Here is a 25,087-nt window from a genome sequence, read left to right as displayed (position 1 = left end):
CATTTATTATAAAATACTCTGTAAAGGGAGAAATTTATAAGCACCCCAAGCAAAGGTATATAGAAAGATCTTACTTATAAGAAATGAAATATTATTGATTTTCTATGTCTTTTGTGCTGTATTTAACTTAATTTTAAAAGACTCTTCACTAGAGATAAGCTGAACTGTATACCTTAATGCTAATGTCAGCTATATTTCTAGAAAATACAAAACTTTACACCATAGTTCAAGATGTTAATGGAAGAGAAGCTGAATTATATTAAGCATTACCTTTCAAATGGCCTTTTGCAAATTGATTTGCAGTCATGAAACCCAACATTCAGCCTATCCCTTCCCATAACCCAAAGATGCACACAATTCATTACATTTTAAAGAAAAAGGTCTTATGTAATCATGTTTTTTGAAACATACTATTTCATGCTAGAGGATAAGGTGAAAATAGAACTTCGCGTATTATTACAGTACGTCTCATGTGGTGGGTAAATAAATCAAAAAGGAAACTTAACAAGTAGTCTAGTATTTCAATGATAACATGAAAGGATGGACTAAATATAAATAGACTGTAGGTACACATCCCTGCACAGATGTCCATACTTGAAGATAACAGTATAAACGCACTGTGCTGCTTCTGTGACTGTGACCAGACAAATGGACCCAGGCACACTCGGCATTCTTGCACCGCAGGCTAATGCACTGCTTTCAAATTCTTCTGTTGAGGCCCCACCTTCAGGCCTGAAATCTCAGGCTTCTGTTGAGATTCAACTACTCCACTTTTAGGACTGTAGATCTACTAACGCTTCCAAATTCAGCTTTGTTATAGGATATTGTTTGCAACTGTGTCTGGTGTTCTTTTAGAAGTTAGTTTGTCCGCCAAGCTTCAGCTAACGAATTCCAGCCACTGGAACAGCCATTCTACTATCATTCCTCTTCTGCAGTTGTCCAATTCAGCAAACATTTGCAACCATGATTATCTGCCTGCCCTGTTCAATAAAGCGCTCTTCTAAAAGAAAAGCAGAATAATGGTCTTCTCTGGAAGCAAAACAGAAGTGAGGATAAATTTCACAGATTGATCTTTATTTCTGCATAGAGAAACTCAAAGAAGCAGTTTCTTAAATTTGAACCCCTTTTCTTAAAGGCCTTCTCAGTTAAATTCATGGTCATTTCTCCCCTCAATAAAGCAGATGTGTTGATCAGGAAGGGCCAAGGGCAAAGAGGTTCATTTCACACACACAGTGCCACTCTCTCTGATCCTTTCACCCTTCAAAAGAGAAGGCTTGAGAAGGAATGGCTTCAAGCTGAGTTCTTGTCTGCCTCTACTGTGCAAAAGATAAAGCCTTTTCTGAAGAGATATACTAGATGAAATAACCTCTAAAAATATCATTGTGGTGAATAAGGGCATAGAATAAAAAAAAATCCTACGTTTTCTTTTAACACTCTTTTTTTAGTAGGCAATAACGCGATAATATAAAAAGGAGCTCTCAGTGATGGTATATAAATAGCTCTGGCTGAAGCAAAATAGCTTTGCCTCAGCTTCTCCAGAGCTGAACCAATAAAACTATCACGATTAAATTTTCACAGTTCAAAAGCAAGTTTATTTAAACAAAAGCCCTTATTTTTGCAACAAAGCCAATCAAAAAAACAATATTTGTGCTACATATATGCAATTATGGTTTATGGAGGACATCGATATATTTCAAAGAAAAGAGTTGCCTGTTGAATGAAGTTGCTAAAGAACAACTTTTACTCATTTACAATGACAGAGTTCTCAAATGAGCATTCTAATACTTTGAAGATTACTACTGCAGATAGTCTCTATCGTAAGTAAATTCTATACGAAGAATTTTAAAATCAATTAATACAACAGAGCTTTTGGAGTTTTACATACCTACACTAGGTAAGAATGGCAGGTCACTACATCATCACTTTTATGGCTCAAATGCCTACTACAGAGCCAATAAACGCTCCCTCTGTACCAGAGGCAATCAGAGGGGAGTGGTAAGACAAAGTGCAGAGACTTTAGATCACAAAGGCCTGAGTTTCAGTGGCAGTTCTGGTACTTACATATGGTCTTTGGATAAGTATGTGACTTTCAGAGCCTCAATTCCGTCTGTAAAATGGGGGTCACACCTACCTCCTAAACTTTGAGTAGTATGAAATAATAGATACGATGAGCCTGATGGAGTTCTGGGCATACAGTAGACATTTGTAAAAATGTTTGTCTCCTTACTCATTTACTTTTCCCTTAGCCTAAAAATGTTTTCAGATTAAAAGAACTAATGTTAGCTAACAGGTCTCCTATAAACACATACTAATTCCCTGTAGCTACAAACCTATTCTTGTCCTGTTCCTGTTTATTCCAATCTGTCTAGATAAAAGGAAAAGAACAAAGATTCAGATGTTGCTAAGAGATTTACCTCTTGAAATCTGAGATGGAGCCATCCAATTCATAAATATCACTAGAACATAAAATTTCTCCCATAAAATACTTATCCAATAATGAACAAAGTCCTATGAAAAGTAGAGCTGGGTTGCCATCTGAAGCCATTCACCAGCTGAGCTACATACTCCTGCAGATCATTCTCAAAGCAGGTGGATTTTCACTCATGCTAAGCACAACATACACGTGCATGGGCCTCTGGAATCATTTACAGGTAGCTGAAACTTTTAAAGTCAAACTCTAAATGTCAAAAGTCAGAAGAAGAATCATGGTGTAAAGGAAATTCTTAGATTCCAAAATGATGACAAAACCCTCTTAAAATCAACAACTCCAAAATCCTAATGCTGTGAAAAATGCTGTGGAAGAGGAGCACCAGCTGAGAAGGAAGTCCCATTTCCAGAAGTGCAGTACCTGTTATACACAACAGGTAATCACTCTTTTACTTCATTCCTTTTTACAAGTTTTCAACTATACCCATACAGGGAGATGTTTCTGTAAGAACATCTAACTTAATGGAAGTCAGCGTCGAAATGTTATTTGCTTTCTGACTAACTTTCCAAAAAGATACTTATAGTGTGTAAAACAAGGGATGACTATACAACAGTGAACCAATGTATTCCCAAATACTCTGCAGTGGTTCACTCAACAAACATCTGATGAGCATCTACTATGTATCAAGCAAAGGAAGCCAAGATTAGAAGGACTGATGGCAAACTCAAAGGTGCACAGTGGTCTAGACTACCCATAATCAAGGCCCAAGTTTCATTACAGATACCTGATGGTAATTTTTTAGGGAATGTGCATTCAGATTATCAGTTTAATTTGCTAATTATATAAGTTTAATTTGCTAATTAAATAAGTTTAATTACAAAATCGCTAAAGACATATTTACTATAGCAAATATTTAATGTTATTAGCTATTATTTAGTTTCAAGTACGAAACCAGAAAATACTAAATAGTATGCTTATTTGATATTATAACAGCATATAAAAATTTTTAAGTTTCTATATAATAAATTATACTCTTTAAATATCTAACTTAAAACTTTGTATCAGAGCAATTATATATTCCATTTCCTTAGTTTAAAATGAATTTTTACCCAAACCTGCAGAGTGATCAATATATGGCAAAAAGCAGCTACAATATAAGACTACACTATGACAACTAAAAAGGTCAAAAATAAAAAGCAACTACTTATATTTTCAAGCTTTGATATTTGAGATATTTGTGCAGTCTACCTCAAACACCACAAAATATTATCTACCCATAAGTATTAAAATTCTATGACATTGTTTTCTCTCCAAGTTTCTGTTATCAGAAACTCCTCTGCTGGTCCCTTTTCTTCTCCCAGACCCCTTTACACTGGAGTGCCCCAGAGCTCAGTTCTTGTACTTCTTTTCTGCTTAGACTCACTCTCTTGCAATCTCATCCAGTCTCTTGACCAATTAACTCCCCAAATTTTTATCTCCAGCCCAGCCCTTTCTCTTAGTACAAGACTCATATCCCACTCTCTATGTGACATCTCTATCTAGATGTCAATGGATATCCTGAATTCAATTTTGCTGGGAACTGAACTACTGGTGTTCTCCGGAGGCCCACAGGCTTACCCATCTCAGTTAATGGCCCCTCCGTCCTTCCAACTGCACAAGTCACAAATTTCAGAACCATTCCTGACTTCTCTCTTTCTCTCATACAATATATTCATCAGGAACTCCTCTTGGCTCAAAACAGACCTAGAATCCAACCACTTCTCATCACCTCCATTGTCACTATCTAGATATAAGCTAACATCACTTCTTAACTACTGTAAAAGCCTAATAGGTATCCCAACTTCTACCCTGCCTGCCCCCGCCCCCCGCCTCCTACTGTCAACACAGCAACCAAAGTGATCTTTCAAAATATAAGTCAGATCATGATACTCTTCTATTCAAAATCCTCCAGTGGTTCCTTATTTAACTCAGAATTTGAGGCAAAGACCTCACTATGGCTTAGAAAGCCCTGCATGATCAGCCCACCCCCATCACCTCCCTGACTTTGGCTCTCAAAACTCTCCATGCTCACTTTGCTCCGGCCCTCTTTACTAGCTCTCTTTACTGCCCTAGTCCTTATATTGGCTTTCTGCCTGAAACTCCATCACACATGTACGCTCCCTCAGACTTCTCCATGTTGACTCGAATGTCACCTTAAAATGAGGCCCGCCCTAACCACTGTATTTAAAAAAATCAGTTCCCACTACCACCACATCATCATTCCTAATTCTCATTTTACTCTATTCTTTCTTTTTTCCAGAGCACTTTTCACTTTATAATTTACGTATTAAGCCAACTTTTATAATTTATGTTTTATGTTACTTCTTTATTGCTGGTCTCCCCAATCTGCAATATATATAAGTGCCACAAGAGCTGGCATCTCTATTTATTGATTGCTATATCAATATTATATTCCTAAAACATAATATATGCTTAATAAATATTTAACCAATGAAACTTACCCCACACTCAACTTTATCTACTTTGAATTTCACGAAAACACTGGTCCATACTTTAGACCATGCTACCATAAGTGGGTTTGTCATTGTTTAGATGGTAAGCCCAAGACAGCCTAGTAGGAGTGGAAATGGTTATGAGCTACTATGAGACCATCGTCTTAACATTTCAACCTTACAAAATGTCCGACTTAAAAATTACCAACATAATGTGCTAGATTACTAAATTATAGGCCAACTATCATGATTATAATGCCCATGGTCCAGGAAGTAGCTGTTTTAAGAAATATTCTACAGTCTTTTGGAACTAGAAGTGGCCTGAGATATCAATTGTCTCTTTCATAAATGAGGAAATAAAATCTGTGAGTTAAGTATCTTTTCCATAATGAAACAACTAGTTACCAGAGAGCTAAGACCCTCTCATGTAAACAGATGGCAGTCTTCCTCATCTATAAACAAAGGCTTCATCTGCCGTGTGGAGAAGGTTCCTTGAAAGACTTGCTGAGGTCTTCCCTTGGATACAACAATCTATGACCATGATTACTTTTTGGAGTTTATCAAACTGAAGTTCTAATCATCTAAATTTTTTTCTCGGGTTTATTGAGACAATTACATACAGTAAAATCTTAGATGTCCACTTTTCAGGTGCCCACTTCTCTGAATTTTGACAAACATATACAGTTATGAAACTACCCTCACATTTTACCATGCCAATAGTCCCCTCCCTCAACCCAAGCCTCTGGTAACCACTCATCTTTTACCTGTCCTGATTATTTTTTGCTTTTTCCAAGATGGCATACAAATGAAACCATATAATATGTAGTCTTTTGAATCTGGTTTATTTCATTTAGCATAATGCATTTGAGAGTTATTATGTTATTGCATATATTAGTTTGTTCCTTTTTATTGCTGTGTGTATATGTATCACAATTTGTTTATATACCAGACGATGAGTTTCCAAAAACTAAAAAGAAAAGGCTTGTCCATTTATCCTTCAAGAGCCTCTATCTAAGTGACGAATATGATGAATTTTACTAAACTACGAAGATTCCTTGATGTAGGAGTTTCTCAAAAAAAAAAAAGCAAAGTCACCTATGCAAGATTCCCCACCATTCTCCTAATATCTGGATAAACGGAATGATAATGATTAATTGCAAATCTCCCAGGGTAGTCCCAGATCAAAGTAAATCCCCTAGGACGATACTCAGTATCTATAATCCAAAGTGATAAACCAATAGGCAAAAACATCAATGATTTGGAGTGCTGTTCTAGTCAGGAGTATTATTTTACACCTAAAGGGAAAGCTTACCTTTCTTTCTTTTAATAGCTTCTTATAGCCATTTGATCCAAGTGATAATAAAGTAATAAGGACATCTAAAGAAGGTGAAGCTGAAGCTCTTCCTGAAATAAGAATGAATAAGTTACATTCAGGAGGGGAAAAAAGCTTTGGAAATTAAGATTTATTATAGTAGCCTATGTACAAATGAAGTTTTTTTTGTTACTCTTTCTGAAGAGCAACTGATTTATTTACCTGGATACATCTTGCTAATTTCCTGAATGAAGGAATCATTAAAGCCAGCAATTATAGCGCCACCTACTGGAACCATAAAATTTTTGTCCAAGCTCTGAACGAAAGCGTCTATTCGACCAACCTGAGCCCCCTAGAATGAAATAACATGTAGTATTACACATTAGTTTTTAGAAGAAGAAACAATGGCTATTAACAAATAACTACCATTAAAACAATTAATGAAAATCAAAATATTTGTATTTCTTTGTAACATCTGTAATATTTTTAGGTATTGAACTGAGTTTTTAAACGCTGCTCCCTGTAGGTGGAAGAGCACTTTCTAGCTTACAACTTGCTTTCATACACAAATCATTTAATGCTCACAATCCTGTGAGGAAAGCAGGGTTTCGGTATCAGTTCAGGTGGTAACTATATTGAAACAGAGCTTTTCCTCCTTCAAATTGGTAAGACAGAGTGGATTCCTCCTGTGCTGCTCATCTGTGATCTTCTATTTAACAATAAAAGTCAACGGTGGGCCCTAAACTATTAAGTAATTTTAAACACCTGTGAGGTTAAGAGTGGCCACCATAACCTAATGGACTGCCACCACCCATGTTGCCAATCAATTAGTTATACATTTAAAAGCCTCTCTTTGATGCTAGGATAATATATTACCTGCATGATCACTTTAAGCAATAAGTTCTGCTCCTACCGCTACTCAGATAACAAAAGAGGAAAAAAAATTATTTTAAACATCAACTAATGGAAATTTTTTCTGTATACTCTTGGCAATATTTCTATATTAATTCATGTTTCCTAATATTATAATCTTAGATGATCTCATTCCACTGCAAATGAACTTCAAGTGAAAATCTAATATTCTGGTGAAAAATTGAATACTTACCAGAAATATAAAACTAAGTTCTAGTTCCCATCCAACACAGTCTATGACCTTCTGTCTAATGTGGCTCAATTTTCTCCTCTTAAAAACAGAGATACTATCTAAATTTCAAATAAGATCATTTTTTTTTCTTTATCTGTGGCTACAGATTTTCAATCTGTATTCACAATCTACATTCCTATTAATATTATAAGCGCATGTGACCTTCATCTTCACAGTTTCTCTCCACATCCATATCTCAGAGAGAAGCAGCAGATAGCTGGCCTAATCTAAGAGACCAGATCCAGGAAACAGGCAGCAGTAAAAGCTGGAGAGGGGAGCTGACTACTCTGGAGGCTATCACAGGATTGTTTAAATCTTAACTTTCCCATTACCCTTTTAATTTCCTCATAAACTATGATTGCAGAAAAATCTCACCATGTCGCAGGAAAACAGAAGCACTAAGAAAATAAGACTAATAGAATAATTGAAAAACATGCAAAGTAGTTGTATGTAGAAATAGAGTGCAACAGTTAGAGTTGCCTTTTATTAATACTTAAGTACTGCCCAAGGCTTCCTGAGAGAAACATAAACCTAAACTGGGAGCAGGATTACTATGAGAACAATCAGGGTCCTAGACTTTGCCAAATCCCTTTACCACTAAAACATAGCAAGCACTCAAAGGGCAGCACACTGGACCCAATCTCAGGAATGGTATAGAGATCTTATTTCCCACACTAAAGTCAGAGGCTATCAAATAGAAGGCGGGGTGGGGGGGCGGGAACACTAGAAAGATAGAAGGGCTTAAATAGAATAGGAACACAGGAACATGGTCTATGAAGTAAAGGGTTGTCATTTATCAGTTCATTTACTCATTTATTCATAGAACAAATATGTGAACACTTATCATTTGCCAAGCACTGCCCTAGGTTCTGAGAAGAGCTACAATGAATAAAACAGTAAATTATTCACATAACACTTACAGCTGGCCCTCGAACAATGCAGGGATTAGGAGTACTGAGCACCTACATGCACAGTCGAAAATCCACATGTAACTTAAGCCAGTCCTTCACATACTTGGATTCCCAACTACCTGATTCTTGGAAAGGACCCTGGATCACTCCACCTAATCTGACACCCCTCCTCCACCCAAATACGAGAGTGTTGATCAAGACCTGTCATATTCATTGTTTACTGTCTGCTTCTGCCCCATGAGGATAGGATTTTGTCATATGCACTACTGCATCCCCAGTACCCACCCTGGTGCCTGGCATACCAGTGGGAATCCTGTAAATATTTGTTGAATAAACAATTAGGTCTGTGAATAAGTAGTATAACACCTACTTCTCTCAAATTCTTAAGCAAAGTTGCTGTTTCCCACACTTTGGAGCTTTACAATCCATTCTGACTCTTAAAATAATTAATCCTGTGTATCTTTGTGACTACTACACTACTACATCCCCCGCCATTAAGCTGTCCTAATATCTATATTCCACGAGTCTCCTGAATAAGTCAGTTCAGTATATAAACGGAAGTGTAGGTTGTTCAAAGCTAACTTCCTGGGGACTACATGTGCATACCAGAACGTTCTATATGCTCAGCATTGTCTTTTTGGGGTATCATTCTTAAAAAAAAAAAGAGTCTTGACATATTTTAGTTATAGCTCTTCACTGACTATCGCATTACACCATCTTCTCAAGAAAGTATTTACAGTTTAAGTACTTTGTCTTTTAGAGAAAAATATGGGGCTTTGGAGTCACAATGAACCAGATGGGCCATTTTGTAGCTCTCAACCTTGGGCAAGTCACTTAATTCTGAGTTTGTTTCTTCATTTGTAGAATGGAAACAATAAAAAAATGTACCTTAAATTGTTAGGTTTAAGTTAATAAACTGTAAAAGTCTAGCAGGATGCCTGACACACGGTGAGTACTCAGTAAATGGTATACACCCCTAAAAAGAACTACTGGGAAGAATTAAAGCTAACTTTTAATTTTTCAGAATGTCTTGGAACAGCAACCAGCACTCAATATGATCCAAGTATTTATTTGATTTAAAGCAAGACCACACTATCTCTTTCTATGAGGGAAAAATAAAATGTTCGTGTACTGCTTTTTTTTTTAAGAAATGGCAATTTTAGAAGGTAATACATATCTGCAACAATAGAATAGGTACATTTAAAAAATTCATTTGCCCATCTGTAAGTGTTATTTTCTAGTTAAAGTTTTAGTGAAACCACCCCACAAATGAAGAGAGGTGATGACAAATCGAGAATTCGTGATGCACAACCCCAAGGGCACCTCTCATGTCGTACCCTGGAGTTCATTTTCTTTTGGTCTTAAGCTCTTAATAACGCCATCAGATTTCTCGTATTCGAAAATGTGTGAGCACCGAAACACTGAGCACTTCTAAGTAAACAACATGTGAGGAAATGTTAAGAAATTATTAAAATGATCATTATGAAAATTTACAGGCATGTATAGAACTATAATCTAAGTTTATATTGAAGTTTAAAAATTAAATATATTTTTCATTATGTTTTTAAAAGTTAATTCTAAATGTACACAATGCTTACAACTATATAAAAAACAGTAAATGTATATTAAAAAGAAAAAAGTGGGTTCATAAATTATTAAGAGTATTTGTTAAGGGAATACAGTTATGAATGATCATCTACTCCTTCCTTTTCTAAACCTTTAGTCATGCTGATGTATTTGACTTTTAAATGAATTGAGGCTGCTAAAAATCAAGGAAGAAGGAGAAAGGGAAAATGAGAAGAGGAATGATAATGAATCACTGGAATAAAATGGTTCTTAAGATTTCCAGCATAGAAAATTATACAAGCTTCCTTTGCTACCATTCAGATTAGATATAATCTAGTCTAGAACTGTGACAACACCTTAGAAAGTTAAGGAATAATAGAAAAAGATACCAAGGAAATGGTAGTTTTCCTACAAAGATCTTAACGAACGCTGACATACTGTACTCTACCCCTGGACTTATGTTATATAAACAAACTTATTTCCTTATTGGTTAAGCTAATTTGAACAGGAATTTCTGTTACTTACAACAAATTACATCCTTACAACTAATTACATCTTTAAAACCTTTGAGTAAAGAAATTAAGCAAAGCAGTATTACTGTCATATAAATCACATTTATATCAGAGATGATACTAGTAAACTCAAAATGATGAAAAATAAAAATATTTACTAGATAGGATCTACTGGGCCAAGGAGCATTCATCACGTTAGAGGAGGCCACAGATAATCTGTGAATAACTTATGCACCCATAACACAAACCACATGTATGTCAAATTGAATATGTAATGAAAATCATTATGTACACAAATTATATCTCATATCATATACAGATATCAATCTAAATGCTAATATAGTATGAAAAATTAATCATTGTAAGTAAATATAATACTTCATTTATTCAATCAATTTTTCAGTAGTTATTGTCAATTATGTACCAAGTACTATTTTAAGCACTGAAGACATAATAGTGAACAAAACAAAGTCCTTGCCCTACCAGAAATTTAATTCTAATTACTGTCAATAACTAGACAATAAATAACCTATCAAATCGTGATAAGTACTACAGAGAAAAAGAGTAAGAGGCCATCAATTTTAAGAAACAAAATTATTTTATATACCACTAGGTAAGAAAAAAATTGCCAATTAACATTACAAGACACCAATGACTGTAAAACATCCTAATTTTTCAGAGATGTTATAAAGTGAAAAAAATGTGCACCTTAAAATTAATATGGTAAAACAGGAAAAGGGAAATAGAAATGCTGGCAAGGAAGAGGAAGGTGTTACTTTAGATCAGGTGTCTGAGAAGGTTTCATTGGCCTAAAAAAAAAGTGAGGTAAGAAGCCATGCAACTCTCTAGAAAAGCAATCCAGCGCGAGGAATGAGCAAGAGCCTGGTGGAGTGCACACATGTGGTGTGACGGAGAAACAGTAAGGAGGCACCTGTGGCGAGAAAGAGCAGCGGAAAGTGAAATCAGAGAAGCTGCAGAGACCCAAAAACACAAAGCAGAGCAGGCCACGGCGGTGACTCTTATTCTGAGCGAGACGGCCAGCCAAGTCATATTTTCAAAATAAGACTCTAAAACAGATGTCTGGGATCTAGCTGATGCTTATAAAAATAAAATGTCATAAAATTTTTAAAAACTTGCTAACTCCATAGTTACATGCTAGAATGTTTATAAGTGAAGTCTTTTCTAGTCTAGGAAAAGAGGGTAAAGTGATTCTTTAAATATTAAATATAGGACAAATCATCAACATTGTTTTAAAAATACTATAATCCAGTATATTAGAAAAATGAGAATCCTGGTAATGAAACATCCTCAGAAAGCCAAAAACTAAGCTAATGAAGTATTTCTATGTTGGTTCTGACCTAAGCTATTAGTCCAATTGCCACCATACTACCATAAAATGACTTTTACTGGGTGAATATTGAATGTAAATTTCTAATGCTCCAGAAAGTAAAAGGCGCTAGGTAACAAGTTTTACTATATCAGATTTTAAGAAAAACAGATAATAACCATATACTATGTTAAAATCCATATTCTCTTGACACATCCTTTTAGTCTCTTACCTGCTGAATGAGGTGCATACACTTTGAAGACTGCAATCCATAAGCATTGTTGACTATATGTGGAATGCTATAACTAGCACAAATCACAGCCAGTTCTTCTAATCTATAAATATTCAACAGAAAGACACAGTCGCACTGTGCTTTTATAAATTATGTGAAAATTATTTTAATATTCTTAATGTACATTAGGAAAAAATGAGAAAACTGAAATTTCTACAGCAGTATTTAAGCATGTAATTCGGCAGTTTGGAAATACATAACAGGTACTTTAGGATAAACTTTAAAAAACTTTTAAATTGTTACCAATAAGTGACAAAATGTGTATTTATAAAAATCTGTATAGTTGGTAGCTTTTAAGTCACTTTAAAATTTCCTATATAAAAAGCAAGAAGCAGATTATTTATAACGACCCTTTACAAGGCTGTATATTCATGTTTAAATGCTTATACTAAAGCTAATATCTACAAAATTAGTATATTTTGAAATCTTAAGAAATCTCACATTAAACATCCTATAACGTAAAAAATATATTTTCAGATTTCAATGTATTAAAAAAATACAGAACATTAAAATGTTTCAGTACCAAAATAACATTTTCCAACAACTTGAATACTGAAGAATCTTTTAAATAGCTGCTGGTTTTAAGTTCACTCTTTTTCATGTGACAATTTTCACTTTCATATTAAGTCAATCTGAGAGTAACTTTATGCAAAGTAAGGTAATTAGATTTCAATTAGAGTATAATAAATGATATTCCTTTGCAAAATCAGATACTACTTGTGACTGAGGTCACCCCTAATGGAAACGTCTTCATCCTGTGAAGCTAAAACTAAATCCCATGGTTAAATACAATTAATTTAAAGAAAATATTCTTTCTATAATAAAAGAATTTTAAACCAAAGAATTTTTACACAATAAAAGTTCTTTCCCACAGGATGTATTTCAAATATATATAGTTTTACATCCATTAATGCACAATATATTATTTACAGATGTGCATTAATGTTTTTAAAGTACAAATAGGAATAACATTATTTTGTTCCTCTGTCGGAAGTTGACGATTTACTTCAAGTTTTATGAATTAAAAACTCATTTTATCATTCCTTTTCATAAGTCTCACAAATCAACACAGAAAATCTTTCTGTTAAACTAATCAGGTGTTGTTTTTAACAAAACAGACCTGGGATACACACAGTGTTTTCTTCATAAAAGGCACTTTCACATGTTTGTGTTCTAATGAAAGCAAACTTTAATAATAAATTTCCTTGAGAGGAAGGCACCATAATAACATAAAGTACTATTTTAAAAAAATCACTTGTAAGTAGTTTTAAATATTCTGAATCGATCAAATCTGCTAATAGAGTATATATAAAGATATTCGACAAAAGGCAGAGACTTGAAAAAAATATTTTCCATGTGAATCAAACTGTATTCTAACTTAGAAGCAAATTTAAGGTATTTATTAATTAGAAGAAATGATACACTTCCTTTTTTTTAACCATTCCTTTGACTGATTCTGCCCTACAATGCTCTCTGTCCAATTAATGAACTAATAAAGACAATATATGCCCATTCAAATTAAGACTATAAAAGAATTAAGCTTAATGTAAAGAAATCAAATGTATTTAAATTTAATAAAATCAGAAATTCAACCATATTACTAATAATGGTGCATCACCATTTTCTTAAAGTTCACTCTTATAAGAAACATTCATCATATTACACCACTAAAAGGCAGCAGATGAAAATTCTGCTAAGAAAAATACAATTTTTTCCAAAGGAAGTAATACATTAAACAAAAAAAATTATCCTCAAGGATTAATAATCTAATGAGTATAAATATCCATATGCTGTTTTTGGAAATGTGATTTATTTCCATCACATTAAAATTTCTCTAGATAACAAAACCATCAATGAAAAATAGCATTACTATTTCAATGTAAATTTAAAATATGATTGGTAAGTAATAAATAAAGCACACACAATATAATCTTACAATCAAATTCATACTCATAATTGAGGCAAGGTAAATTTTCAAGAGCATGGCTTTAACATTGTCTCTTAAAGTCTGCCTATAATAAAAGCCAATATGCATTCATTACTGCCAAATGATGTGATTTCATAAAAACCAAAGTATAACTTGATGCTATAAAAATAATCCAAAGTCTATGTAGTTTTTACAAATTACTAGTGCTTCTATTCAAAATGTTAAAATACAACAGACTTGCTGTCAAAACTAGAAATCTGTATTCCTATACCTAAGCCTACTACACTTTCCAAATAAAAATTTGTGGCCATCCTTTGGAAAAATAAACATTTGCTTTTTTTATTTTCTTAAATATTTGCATTTTTTTCAAAATACAAAGACAATCACTATGTATACCTAAGTGTAATCTTCCAATTAAAAAAAATTCAAAGGGCAATAAATAATCCTAAAATTTTTTGTTTAAAATCTGTTAATGCTGATACGTATCATGCTGATACTTTACACTGTTTTCTATTTATGAAAACTATAAAATCAAAGAAGTAGAGGTAGTAATGAAAACAAGTAAATCCATCATGTAGCTTAGAAACATCTATTAAATAATAAGGAGGAAGATGCTAAGAGATCAGAAAACAGAAAAAAAGAAAACATGCTCTGCATTTGCTCCACTTAGTATTTAGTTGCTTTTCCTCCTTCTTTATCAAATTTTTATTTTCTCAATTATGCTGTTGCTCCACAAAGTCAATCTATTTTGTTAAAAGCATTCATTCACCTATTTACTGACAAATGTTACTTAAGCATCTCTGAGAATTACTATATATGCATTTTATTTTTAAAATGATGGCCCCCCCAAAGGACAATATTACTAAATCAGTTACCGATCAGGCACTCTTGGAGCAAAACAGGATGTAGTAGAATGAACACACAGAATGTTATCAGGCCCAAGTTCCTGGACTTTGGCCTCCACTGCTTTCAGGTTTGTGTGCAGCTCGTCACCGTCTAAAATGTTCTCTATCACCACAGGCTCAAAACCTAACCAAGCCAAACAGAAGTAAGATGTTAGTGTAAACAAAAATAAGGGAAGATCATGGAACTCTAGGAAGCAGTACTATTTCACACAAAAACTCTAAATATTTATTTTCCTTGATGAATCCTCCTCTAGCAATAAAGACCTGGCTCAATACTGGTATGAGTCAAAGGCAGGTCAAAATAATCTAAAGGACAACTAGACTACAATTAGGACCACAAATCTATTTAAACTTCTGATATGACAAGAAAGACTAATTTGGGGAAGGAAACAAAACATTAAATAGATATCTATAAAAGTAATAACACAGTCATTGATCACAAAAAGGATCATTTAATCCAGTTCAATTTCAGTACTCAGAAAAGTAAATCTATCCATTCTCTGAAAATATTTAAGTTTTATTTTAAAGTTCACTTTATTTCAGAGATGGACAAAAATAATTCAAGTATTGAAACAAATCACAATCATCACCTTAATGTTTTATCTCTAAAGAAAAGTATAATAAATTTTAGGAGCCTACAGATCACTGACCCATCTCATAGCTTACAAGAGCCTTCTGTAACTTAAACGTAAAAATTGTTTTCCAATTTTCAACGGAATTAGTACACTTAACTAGCATATAATCAAAAGTTCACCCAAATAATAACTACATGACCTTATATAGTAAATATTTAGGTATAATCTTAAAATGTTGTATAAACAATATATACACTAAATAATATACAAAGCACTTATATTAACCAAGTTTGTGACACCACTAAGTACTTAGGGTAAAAGTAAAAACTAAGTATTAAGTCTCAGAAATTGTATAAAATTAACCTGGGAAATTTTGCACATAATGTTATCATGTAGTCACATCTTCAGTGTCCCCAAACACCTAATCTCGCAGCAGGCTAAATTCATGGATTTAAGATTTAAAAGCTGCAAGAATTTAGAACATTTAGCTCAACTCATTTATTTCAAAGATAAGGGAACCAAAGTTCAGGAAAATTAAGTGGCTTCCCCAAGGTCACACAGAAAGTTATAGCAAAGTTAAGGGCAAGTAGTTTTCTTTTGTGTTTTAGGATCCACATCAAGTTGTCTATATTCTATCTACAGAAATATAAAACTTCAGCCAGTATAAAATCAACATTTCAAATATGTTGATTCAGAGATGTCCAAGCTTTATATCTATACTTTCATAGCCATTAAAACAAACATATGAAACTTTAAATTGTAGCTTCCTGAGGACAGCTAATTTTCTATTATTTCTCAAATTCTCTCAACCTGACCTTATTTCAGCTTTCAAATACTTAAAATATTAGTTTTTTAAAAAAGACTACAACTATCTTGGTTCCTTAGAGGCTATCCTAAAAAAGAATAAACTGTAAATTGTAGTCCAAATCCTAACATCTTTTGGAACTTTCCAGTCTTCCAATGCGGCAATCTTTTCTATAAGTTTGGTTATCAATTCTTTGGTTAACAAGATATAAATTTATGCCACAACTTCATGCCACCTAAATCAATATATTTTTAAAAGCCTATCAGTTTCTGCTATATGTCCTTACTATGAATCCCTTTACATGAGTTTTAGATTTATTCAGTTAATTATAGTCCTATACTGTTCATTTCATGCAACAGACTCTAACCATTTAATAACAACCTTAAATTCTCAAATTCAACTTGACTTAAGCAAGTCAAATACTAAAACACTAATTTAAAGGTTTTGTCTCACCTACACTTAACGATGCCTGTATTCTTGCACTTTGATTCATGGCAATAATTTACGTATACTCCACTCATGTATATACAACAAACATTCCTAAACACTTTTTATGCTCCAGGGATTACTGTTATGTCATCCCATTTATCCTCGAAACAATCAAGTGAGGTAATCATACTCCCATTTGAAAGAACAGTAACAAATGATCCAGAAATTCTACTTTTGAGTAGCTACCCAAAAGAATTTAAAAAGCAGGGTCTCAAACAGGTATTTGTACACCCATGTGTGAATGATGCTGCATTATTCACAAAAGCATCATTTACAATAGCCAAAAGGTGCCAACAACCCAAGTTTCCATCAATGAATGAATAAACAAAATGTGAGATACACACACACGCATGTACATACACACAGAATGGGATATCAGTCGGTCTTAAAGAAAAAGACTAAAGCATGGATAAACCTTAAAGATATTATGCTAAGTGAAATAAGCCAGTCACAAAGGAAAATATAATTCCACTTACACAAAGGACCTAGAGTAGTCAAATTGGTAGAGACATAAAGTAGAATGAGTGCTAGGGAAAGGGTTAGTGGGGAGAGGTTGGTTACTCTTTAATGGGCAGAATTTCAGTTTAAGAGAATGAAAAAGTTCTCAAGATGGATGGTGGTGATGGCTGCGCAACAATATAAATGTACATAATGTCATGAAGCTATACAGTTACTATCACAATAAAAAGAAATAGGAATAGGTTTAGTTTCTTTTCATTCAGCCATCTCTACATAAAAAGTTAGAAATGTCTCACTGTGATATGAAAGACATTATATATACCGCTTGTCTTCTTTTACCTGCAGTGATCATGCATTTAAAGCAGGACTTCTGGTCTATTCGTGGCCATATAATATACCTTGCCTTTGGTCGTTTGTGTCGTAATGTTAAGAAACACAGGGTTAAACTCATACCAGTTGCCATAGGCACTACGAAGCAGTTGGTCACTGCATGGACACCTAGGAATACGAAGTAAAACAGAAATTAGTTATTCCATTGAAAAACCAGCACCCTTCTTGAAATTATATACTTCTAGCAAATAAAGGGTTGTGTAGACGTAGAGCTTCTTCTGTACTTGGTCTCAGGAAACTTATAGCCAAATTCATCCTCCATGCTTATACCTCTGATTCTCTACATTATTCTAAAGATATATACAACTTTTCAAAAGATGTTTACATCCTTTTTGGAAAGAGGTATTAATACAAGAAATTGGGCAAAGGAGTGTGTGGCTAGTTAGCCAAAAGTTTTAATGATTAACACAGTACATACCAGTCAACTTTATGATGTCCAAGACCAAAGAATTGGTAATTTTGTTCAAAAGGCTAGAACCAGCAGCTTTTGGTTGCACAGCAGAAATATCACCCGATCGTCCAATTCCATGAATTAACCTAAGCAAAAAATGGGTCAACAACTGGACAAAAATATTCAGTGTTCTAAGTAATCCACTGCATAAGTATACAAATACAATAACAACAACAACAACAACAAACAGAAGCAATACTTGACTACTGTAGATGTATTTTCATAAACTATTGATAATAGGAAAATATCCTATTAAATTAAAAAAATTAATCAATTATGCTGTGTTACTTAGTCTCCAAAGATGGCCGGCCACTGCCAATTCCTTTTTTCCCTATGCCTGTATGGTACTGCCACACCAAGAGATGGAGTCTAATTCCCTCCACTTGAATCTGGGCTGGCCTTACTGAGTTGCTTGGCCAGAAAGAATCCAGCAGAAGTGATGGTCTGGAACTTCTGAGCTAGATCGTAAGAAGCCTTGAAGCTTTCCAACTAGGGGGCTCCCTCTTATAATCCAGATACCATGCTGGGAGAAGCCAAAGCCACATGGAGGCCATCTGAGTTAAAATCAAGGAAAACAGTTTTTAAGAGTTTACTTGTATTTCACATTAAGGCTGGAGAACAGATAAATAATGTTATCTGAAATCACTATCAATTAAATGATTACCAGAATTGACGAAAAGCTTTCTAAAATAATGCAGTGATTTTAATAATTTAAAATTAAATACTTTTTCCCACATCTATTGCAGTAAAGCAAGGTACTTATAAAACAGATATAGTTTAGATGTAGATGAACAACGTTTTAAAGTTCTACCTATTATACATCACTCTCCAAAAAAATTTGCAATTGTAAAAAAGAAACGTGGAAAACTATAAATAACCTTAACATATTTAAACTTTTACATCAAATAAGTTTATTAGTTTTCTACAAAAGAAACATGTAAAACTATAAACACCTTAACATAAACTTTTACACAAAATAAGTTTATTAGGTTAAACATTCTTAACAGAATCAACAGCCAGTTTTGTTAATCACCCAGAACCTGACATGGTGACCACCACATACTAGAACTTTTACCTTACTGTCTCAAAAAGTACCTACTCAGATAAATTGTTCCCATCTCTGTTGCATCTAGTTTACATGCCCATTTGAACAAAGTAGGTTACAAAGGGACATTTTATATGATGAAAACTGCTACCATTGTTTTTAAACAAACAAAAAACAAAGCAAAAAAATGTTTTCACAAGCTTCTTGAAAAAATACCTGTAATGACGCCGAGCAACTAATGCAGATGCCACTCTCCCTTCCCTTTCTCCCACACCACAATTGCCCAGGAAATTGTTGCTATCCATTATGGCAAGCTCGTGTAGGAAGAGTTCAAGTGTGCTTTCATCCCAGCCATCTTCTGGACATTTGCCCTTAAAAACAAACAAACAAAAACTTATAATTATATTTAAGAAAACCATCGTTCCCTAGAAGCCTACCTCAGTGGCTTTTAAAACTTTTTAAGGTGTATTTTGCCATGCTCTTTGCTTTCAAAAATTCAGGCACAAATTTAGCACTCGAATAGGCAGTATGTTTACCCTACACTGTATTACAATTATTTGGATTGCAAAGTGATAAATGCACTCGATGAGATCGACTCAGATTTCAAGCTGCAGTATGTTAAAGTAACTGGAAACCAATAAACCTTAATTTCAACGAAGATTCTTCAAACCACAGTGTTAAAACTATGGGTTGTCTAAATTTAGTGAAATTAAAATCCAGAAATCCTGGCAGGGGCAAGACCTGTGAAGTTCCGAGGCAGCACTTGCTTCGAGTTGGTATATCGTGGTTTACAAACATGTGTTTCCCGAGTCCCAGGGAGGAGTGAAAGATGGGCGATGCGAACTTTGGCCTTTCCGCAAACAAAAAAAAAAAGGAAACCAACTGAGCCTTCCACACACTTCCGCATCCCAAAGCTAAATAAAATGGGACTCAAAATCCCGAACCCACACGTGCCCTAGGAACACTCTGGGTTTTGCCGGCTTTGGTGAGGTTGAGAAGGAGCTGAGTGCAGCAAGTCACTATTGTGCATGTCAAGCTGAGACAGACTCTGGGGACAGGTCTCAACCAGCAAATAGGAGCGCGCGAGGCAGGACTCAGCACTACCAGGGAGGCGGGGCGGGCCTGGCAGCGCGGCGGCTCCGAGCGAGGGGGAAATTAAACAGCGCGGTACCTTCTCCAGAAGCAGGCGTATGAGGTGCTCATGAGAACGGCGGGCCTCGCAGCCCTGCCGCATGTAAGCCGGCGACACCAGCCGCTCGGCCGCCGCGAAGCTCTCGCGGTTCATGTCGGTAGTGGTGACTGTCCTGAAATAACAGTCAACAGACGACTGTCCTGAAATAACAGTCAACAGACGACACACCCGGAACGAGAATGCAACCGGCCTACTGGACGGTACGGCAAGGCCTTGGGTCAAATAGCTAAGTCTCGCTTTCGCGCATGCGCGAACAACCCCAGCTAGTGTGCTAGAAACTGAAGAATTTGGGCATGCGCAGGAGTGTCAGCGCGTTTGGTAGGCTTCAGATGCTGCTGAGAATTAGCCCCTCCTCGCTGCGTCTGATTGGTCTAATTAATCCCTGGTGTTCCTGAGACCGACTTGAAGGAGGGACTTTGCACTTGGGCAGAGGGGCTGAGGAAAGTAAAGGGAAGCTGCGTGGGCTCCTCTGAAGGAAACTTTCTTGAGAGCACTGTGTTCCAGTCCTGTTGAACGGTGAGATTTGGGTAGTCTGTGCTTCAGCCTTACTTAGACCATGTTTCTCAGATCCAGAATCTTTCACCCTTATCTTTATAAGTCTCAACATTTAAAATTTCCTGACAACTCTTTATGAAATAGCAATGCCCCACTCCTTTTCTCTTTTGCACTACAGAATTTTTAACCCTAACTCTTATCATCACCACCTGTTACGACAGATATTTCCTGATGTACACACACACAGCTATGAATGTAAACTCCCCTCAAGAAGGGCCTTAGTTTTTGCTGCCATTCCCACCCCACCCACCCAAAGATGCCCCACCCCACAACGGTGCCCAGAATACAGTAGGTGCTAAATTTTTTTTAAAATATTGAATTGATGATTTACTTTGACCATTTAACAACTTAGCACTAGGTATCAGAGATATAGAAACGAAAAGGTAGGATCTCTGCCTTAGATTTCCTTGCAATCGTCACCTTAGGTGAGTACACAGTAATTCCTGATGTTGCTCTTGTCCAGTAGTGTGCTACAGCCCGCTTGCGCTGGTTCGTACTCACTTGCAAGAGCTGATTGTTAAATGTTCAGTAATTTCGTGAGCTGGTTTTTGAATACAGCTGCTTTTTAGCAATATATTATGTAACTTTATAATTAACTGTATTAAAAACAAAAGTAATAAATGCTCAAACTCATCACTTCGTAATTATTTTACTACATTTTACTATTATCTATGCTTTTGACATTATATCGATTGTATCTATATAGTGGAAATAGGATATAACGAGTGTACTGCTGCACATCTGTCCAAATCCTGTTTTAGTGGCATCATGTGGGAGTATTTACACCAAGGAAATCGGCAAATGCTATAAATCAGGCCCTTACCTTCCCATCCCACCTCCCCAGGAATCTATTGTTTAACGTGTACCAACTCACTACTATTCCTACTACATGTGCTCAGGATATCCTGCCATTTAACAGCCATGCTACTTGTCTAATTTGCATTTCAGTTGTTAATTTTCTAATCTTCCTTAATCAGACTCTGAGCTCCTGCCTGACAGGACTGTATTTCATATCTGTATTCAAAGCACACATGAACATCTAATTGATGTTCAACAAATATTCGTTGAATGATGTAGATAATTTGAGAACCGTATAAAACTATACAGAAAGGTAAATCACAAAATATTGAGAATTTAGCTTATTTTTTAAAATAAGCATTAGCCTTAAACTTTGGAAAAGTTGAGTTCTTATTCCCAAAATGCAACTATTTTTACAACTTTTCCTTTAGAAAAGCCTTCAAAGCAACTTTTATCGATCACATGCAAAATATGCAAAAATCTCAAGATCCATCTTATAACTGAATGGACATACTAGGTGTTGTGCCAGCAGGTTGTCTCACATTGTTCACCAGTTTAATTTGGAAGAATGTTTGTTTCCAAAAACTAAATCCATCAAGACATGCCTTCACTAAAAAACAAACAAACAAACAAAAAATCCCGCAGGTTGCAGAGACAATTTTAAAAGAAATGCTCCAAAATTATTTTCATGCATTAACTCACCCAATGAAAAAATTTCATTGCCTTTACAAGATGTAACATGGTTAAAAATAGGTCCAACATTTGTAGGTCTAAATTCTGCTTGTCTCACTAGTTACATGACTTTTGATACATTACCCAGACTCTTGAGCTTTGCTTTCCTCATCTGTAAAATAGGGACAGCAAGGACATAGTTATGGTGATTAAATGAGATCTAACTTCTCAATGACATCTTCACCTTGATAGACTGATTATACAGATGAACAGGGGCCAGACCATATGTGATGAGAACCCCAATCTACAACCTCTGCAGCAAGTAGCCCAGGAAGCCAAACCACATCCCCTGCAGCAATCTGCCCAGAACAGTTCAGACACGGTCAGTGACTGCCAGCTTCCCAATTTTTTCACCTGCTTCCACCTCAGGACTAACCAGAGAAAGCCAAATATGCTCCCCAAACCAATGACATGTGATACCTGTTTCTAGTTAGCCCACTCCCACCTTCCCCTTGCCAAAACCTCCAACCTGAGTACACTTGAAGCCTTCTTACTTTTTTCACCTTAAAGCTTTTCCCCTCTCCTGCCTCCCTTTGAGTCTACCCAATGCAAATGCAATGCTCTAGCAAGCTCTGAGTAGTCTCTGTTTGTTATTTGGGTGGCCTTCATTTACTTCCACAGTTTTCCTGGAGACTCCACTGAGACACAGTCTGCACTGTCCATCACCATGGACTTCAGCCTTCGACCAGATGTGGTACCCACAGAGGCCTTTCGGGTCTTGCTGCTGTGGCTTGTCAAGTCAGTGGTAACGTGGTAAGTCAGTGGCTAATATGAACTCTGCTACCGTTGCATTGAGTTCTTCAGCTCTTCAAAGTCAGGTACCCAGCTTCTGTTATTCGTCCACATTTATTTGGCATCCTTGTTGGAATCAAGCCATTTCCCTTCATCCTTTGGCTCTCTTTTGTACTTCTGCTTTGTCCTGTGCTATCTAAAAGTGTCGTTTGTCATCAGGAGAATCATAAGCCCTATAAGCTTATTGTCGGAGCTAGCCTCTCAGACCGGTGAGTTTACAATTCTCATCAGACTGACATCCATTTGGATAAACTTTTTTGTGAATCACCAGTGAACCTAGCTGAGGCTCTCCTTCCATCTTGATTTTTTTTTTTTTTTATCCTAAGAATTTGCCTTTTATTTAGAGAGAGTTTACTCTAATTTTTCACCTGCCATGGGGCACAGATTGTCGGGTCTGTGTTCGGAGAGGGCCAACCATCAGGTGGGGGGCCTACGACACAAAGAACACAAGCATCACTTTAAACCAACTGTTGCCAGCTTTCCTGGGGTCATCTAAGGCTAAATCCTTTCCTTCTTTAGGAAAAACTGCTGTGCTTATGTGTTCTTATTACAATCCTAATTCTGATACCTAGCTCTATAATTGACGTAACTTCAGCAATGAGGATTTGGGCCTTCAGTGGCCACTCTGAGGAACATTTGACTTGAATAATTTTTTTATTTGATAGGCAGCTTAGAAAAGAAGGGGGATTAAGATTTATCAGGTCAATGGGCAGCTGTTTTTGATTGGTATTCAGAGGCCTCCAAAAGAAATTCTGGTTCAAAGATTATTTCACTAAAAGATTCTTTAGCCAAAGCTAATGAGCAATTTGACAAACTTAGGCAGCAACAAACTAGACTCATTTTCTAGTAAATCCTCCCTCTTCTGTCCTTCAGTTGCTTCCCTTTATCCAATATCCCTCTTTCCCTTTATCCTTCTGATTTCTCTCTTCCTCACCAATGTCAACTACTCCCTTCTCTTCCTCTTGACCAAACCCCCTACCTTTTCCCAACAACTCTGCTAAGACCACAAAATGCTAGTTGCCTGTAAAAATCTCTTCCTCCAATGAGCCAGGTATGCAGGCAACTGTAGAATTTAAACTTTAGACCCAAGATGAATTAAGAGCTATAAACGAGGATCTCTCAACATTCTAACAGCAACTATTCCTAGAAGAATTTAAAATTCTTTTGGGTGCATATGATTCAGGATCACCTAACCTATATCGGCTTGTACACATATTGGTCAGAACCTCAGATGCTAAATCTTTGATGGCAAAAGCTGTTTGAACTGGCCCAGAAAGCGATCTACAGCAGGGGTCCCCAACCCCCCAGGCTGGGACTGGTATCAGTCCATGGCCTGATAGGAACCGGGCCGCACAGCAGGAGGTGAGCGGCTGGCAAATGAACTAAGCTTCATCTATCTATATTTGCAGCCACTCCCCAGTGGTAGCATCACCGCCTCAGCTCCACCTCAGATCATCAGGCATTAGATTCTCATAGTAGCACCAGTTCCTGGTGCCAAAAAGGTTGGGGACCACTGACCTACAGGATCTCTCCACAATAAATCTAGGGTCAAAAAAAAAAAGCACGATAAGTAGGGCAAAGTCTTCTTAAAAGTAGCATCCCCAAACATTTCCAATAAAAATTGATTGGATCTTAATTCAGTCATACAAACAGGAAAAAAGATGATGATAGAGGAGAAAAATACCTTGTGATAACATTCAGGAGTTAATGAAGGTGCTAGCGTAAAAGCTTTCATCTCATTCTGTCAGTGGAGTTAAACCTGAAACTGGAAGCCTAATTCAAAAATATAAATTAAAATGGAAAACAGCACCTTTGCCTGAATTAAAACACCTGTCAGAACATTTTGAGAGGGAGTTAGAATAAAAATGAGACAGAATCCCAAATAAACTATGCTCTTGCAGATCAAAAAGCTAGGTGGCCCACTTCCCGAGCAACCATTTCTGTAGATATTATAAACAGAAGAGACACGGGAAAAAAGAATGTCCTAA

At 35.8% G+C, this 25,087-nt stretch overlaps 1 protein-coding gene across 2 annotated transcripts in view; it reads right to left on the bottom strand.

The window, feature by feature from the left end:
- Window positions 1–20,351, bottom strand: part of SEPSECS (Sep (O-phosphoserine) tRNA:Sec (selenocysteine) tRNA synthase) — a 30,874-nt gene extending 10,523 nt beyond the window's left edge. Inside the window, exons 1-8 of one of the 2 annotated variants that reach the window (XM_039838063.1) lie at window positions 20,202–20,351; window positions 19,247–19,401; window positions 17,953–18,071; window positions 17,484–17,642; window positions 14,787–14,940; window positions 11,925–12,027; window positions 6,455–6,584; window positions 6,233–6,324 (exon numbers count right to left, since the gene is read on the bottom strand). In XM_039838063.1, coding sequence (XP_039693997.1) covers window positions 6,233–6,324; window positions 6,455–6,584; window positions 11,925–12,027; window positions 14,787–14,940; window positions 17,484–17,642; window positions 17,953–18,071; window positions 19,247–19,401; window positions 20,202–20,315 — 1,026 coding nt within the window. In that variant the 5' untranslated portion in view covers window positions 20,316–20,351. Of the gene's footprint in view, window positions 1–6,232; window positions 6,325–6,454; window positions 6,585–11,924; window positions 12,028–14,786; window positions 14,941–17,483; window positions 17,643–17,952; window positions 18,072–19,246; window positions 19,402–19,771; window positions 20,028–20,201 lie in introns of those variants that run through there. The other variant, XM_039838064.1, reaches the window with a different exon arrangement.
- Between the last annotated feature and the right edge of the window lie 4,736 nt (window positions 20,352–25,087).

The sequence above is a fragment of the Pteropus medius genome, unplaced genomic scaffold, assembly GCF_902729225.1.
Source record: "Pteropus medius unplaced genomic scaffold, Ma_sr-lr_union100, whole genome shotgun sequence".
Lineage (NCBI taxonomy): Eukaryota > Metazoa > Chordata > Mammalia > Chiroptera > Pteropodidae > Pteropus > Pteropus medius.
Note: the sequence above shows the minus strand (reverse complement) of the source record. Positions and strands in the feature narration are given on the sequence as shown.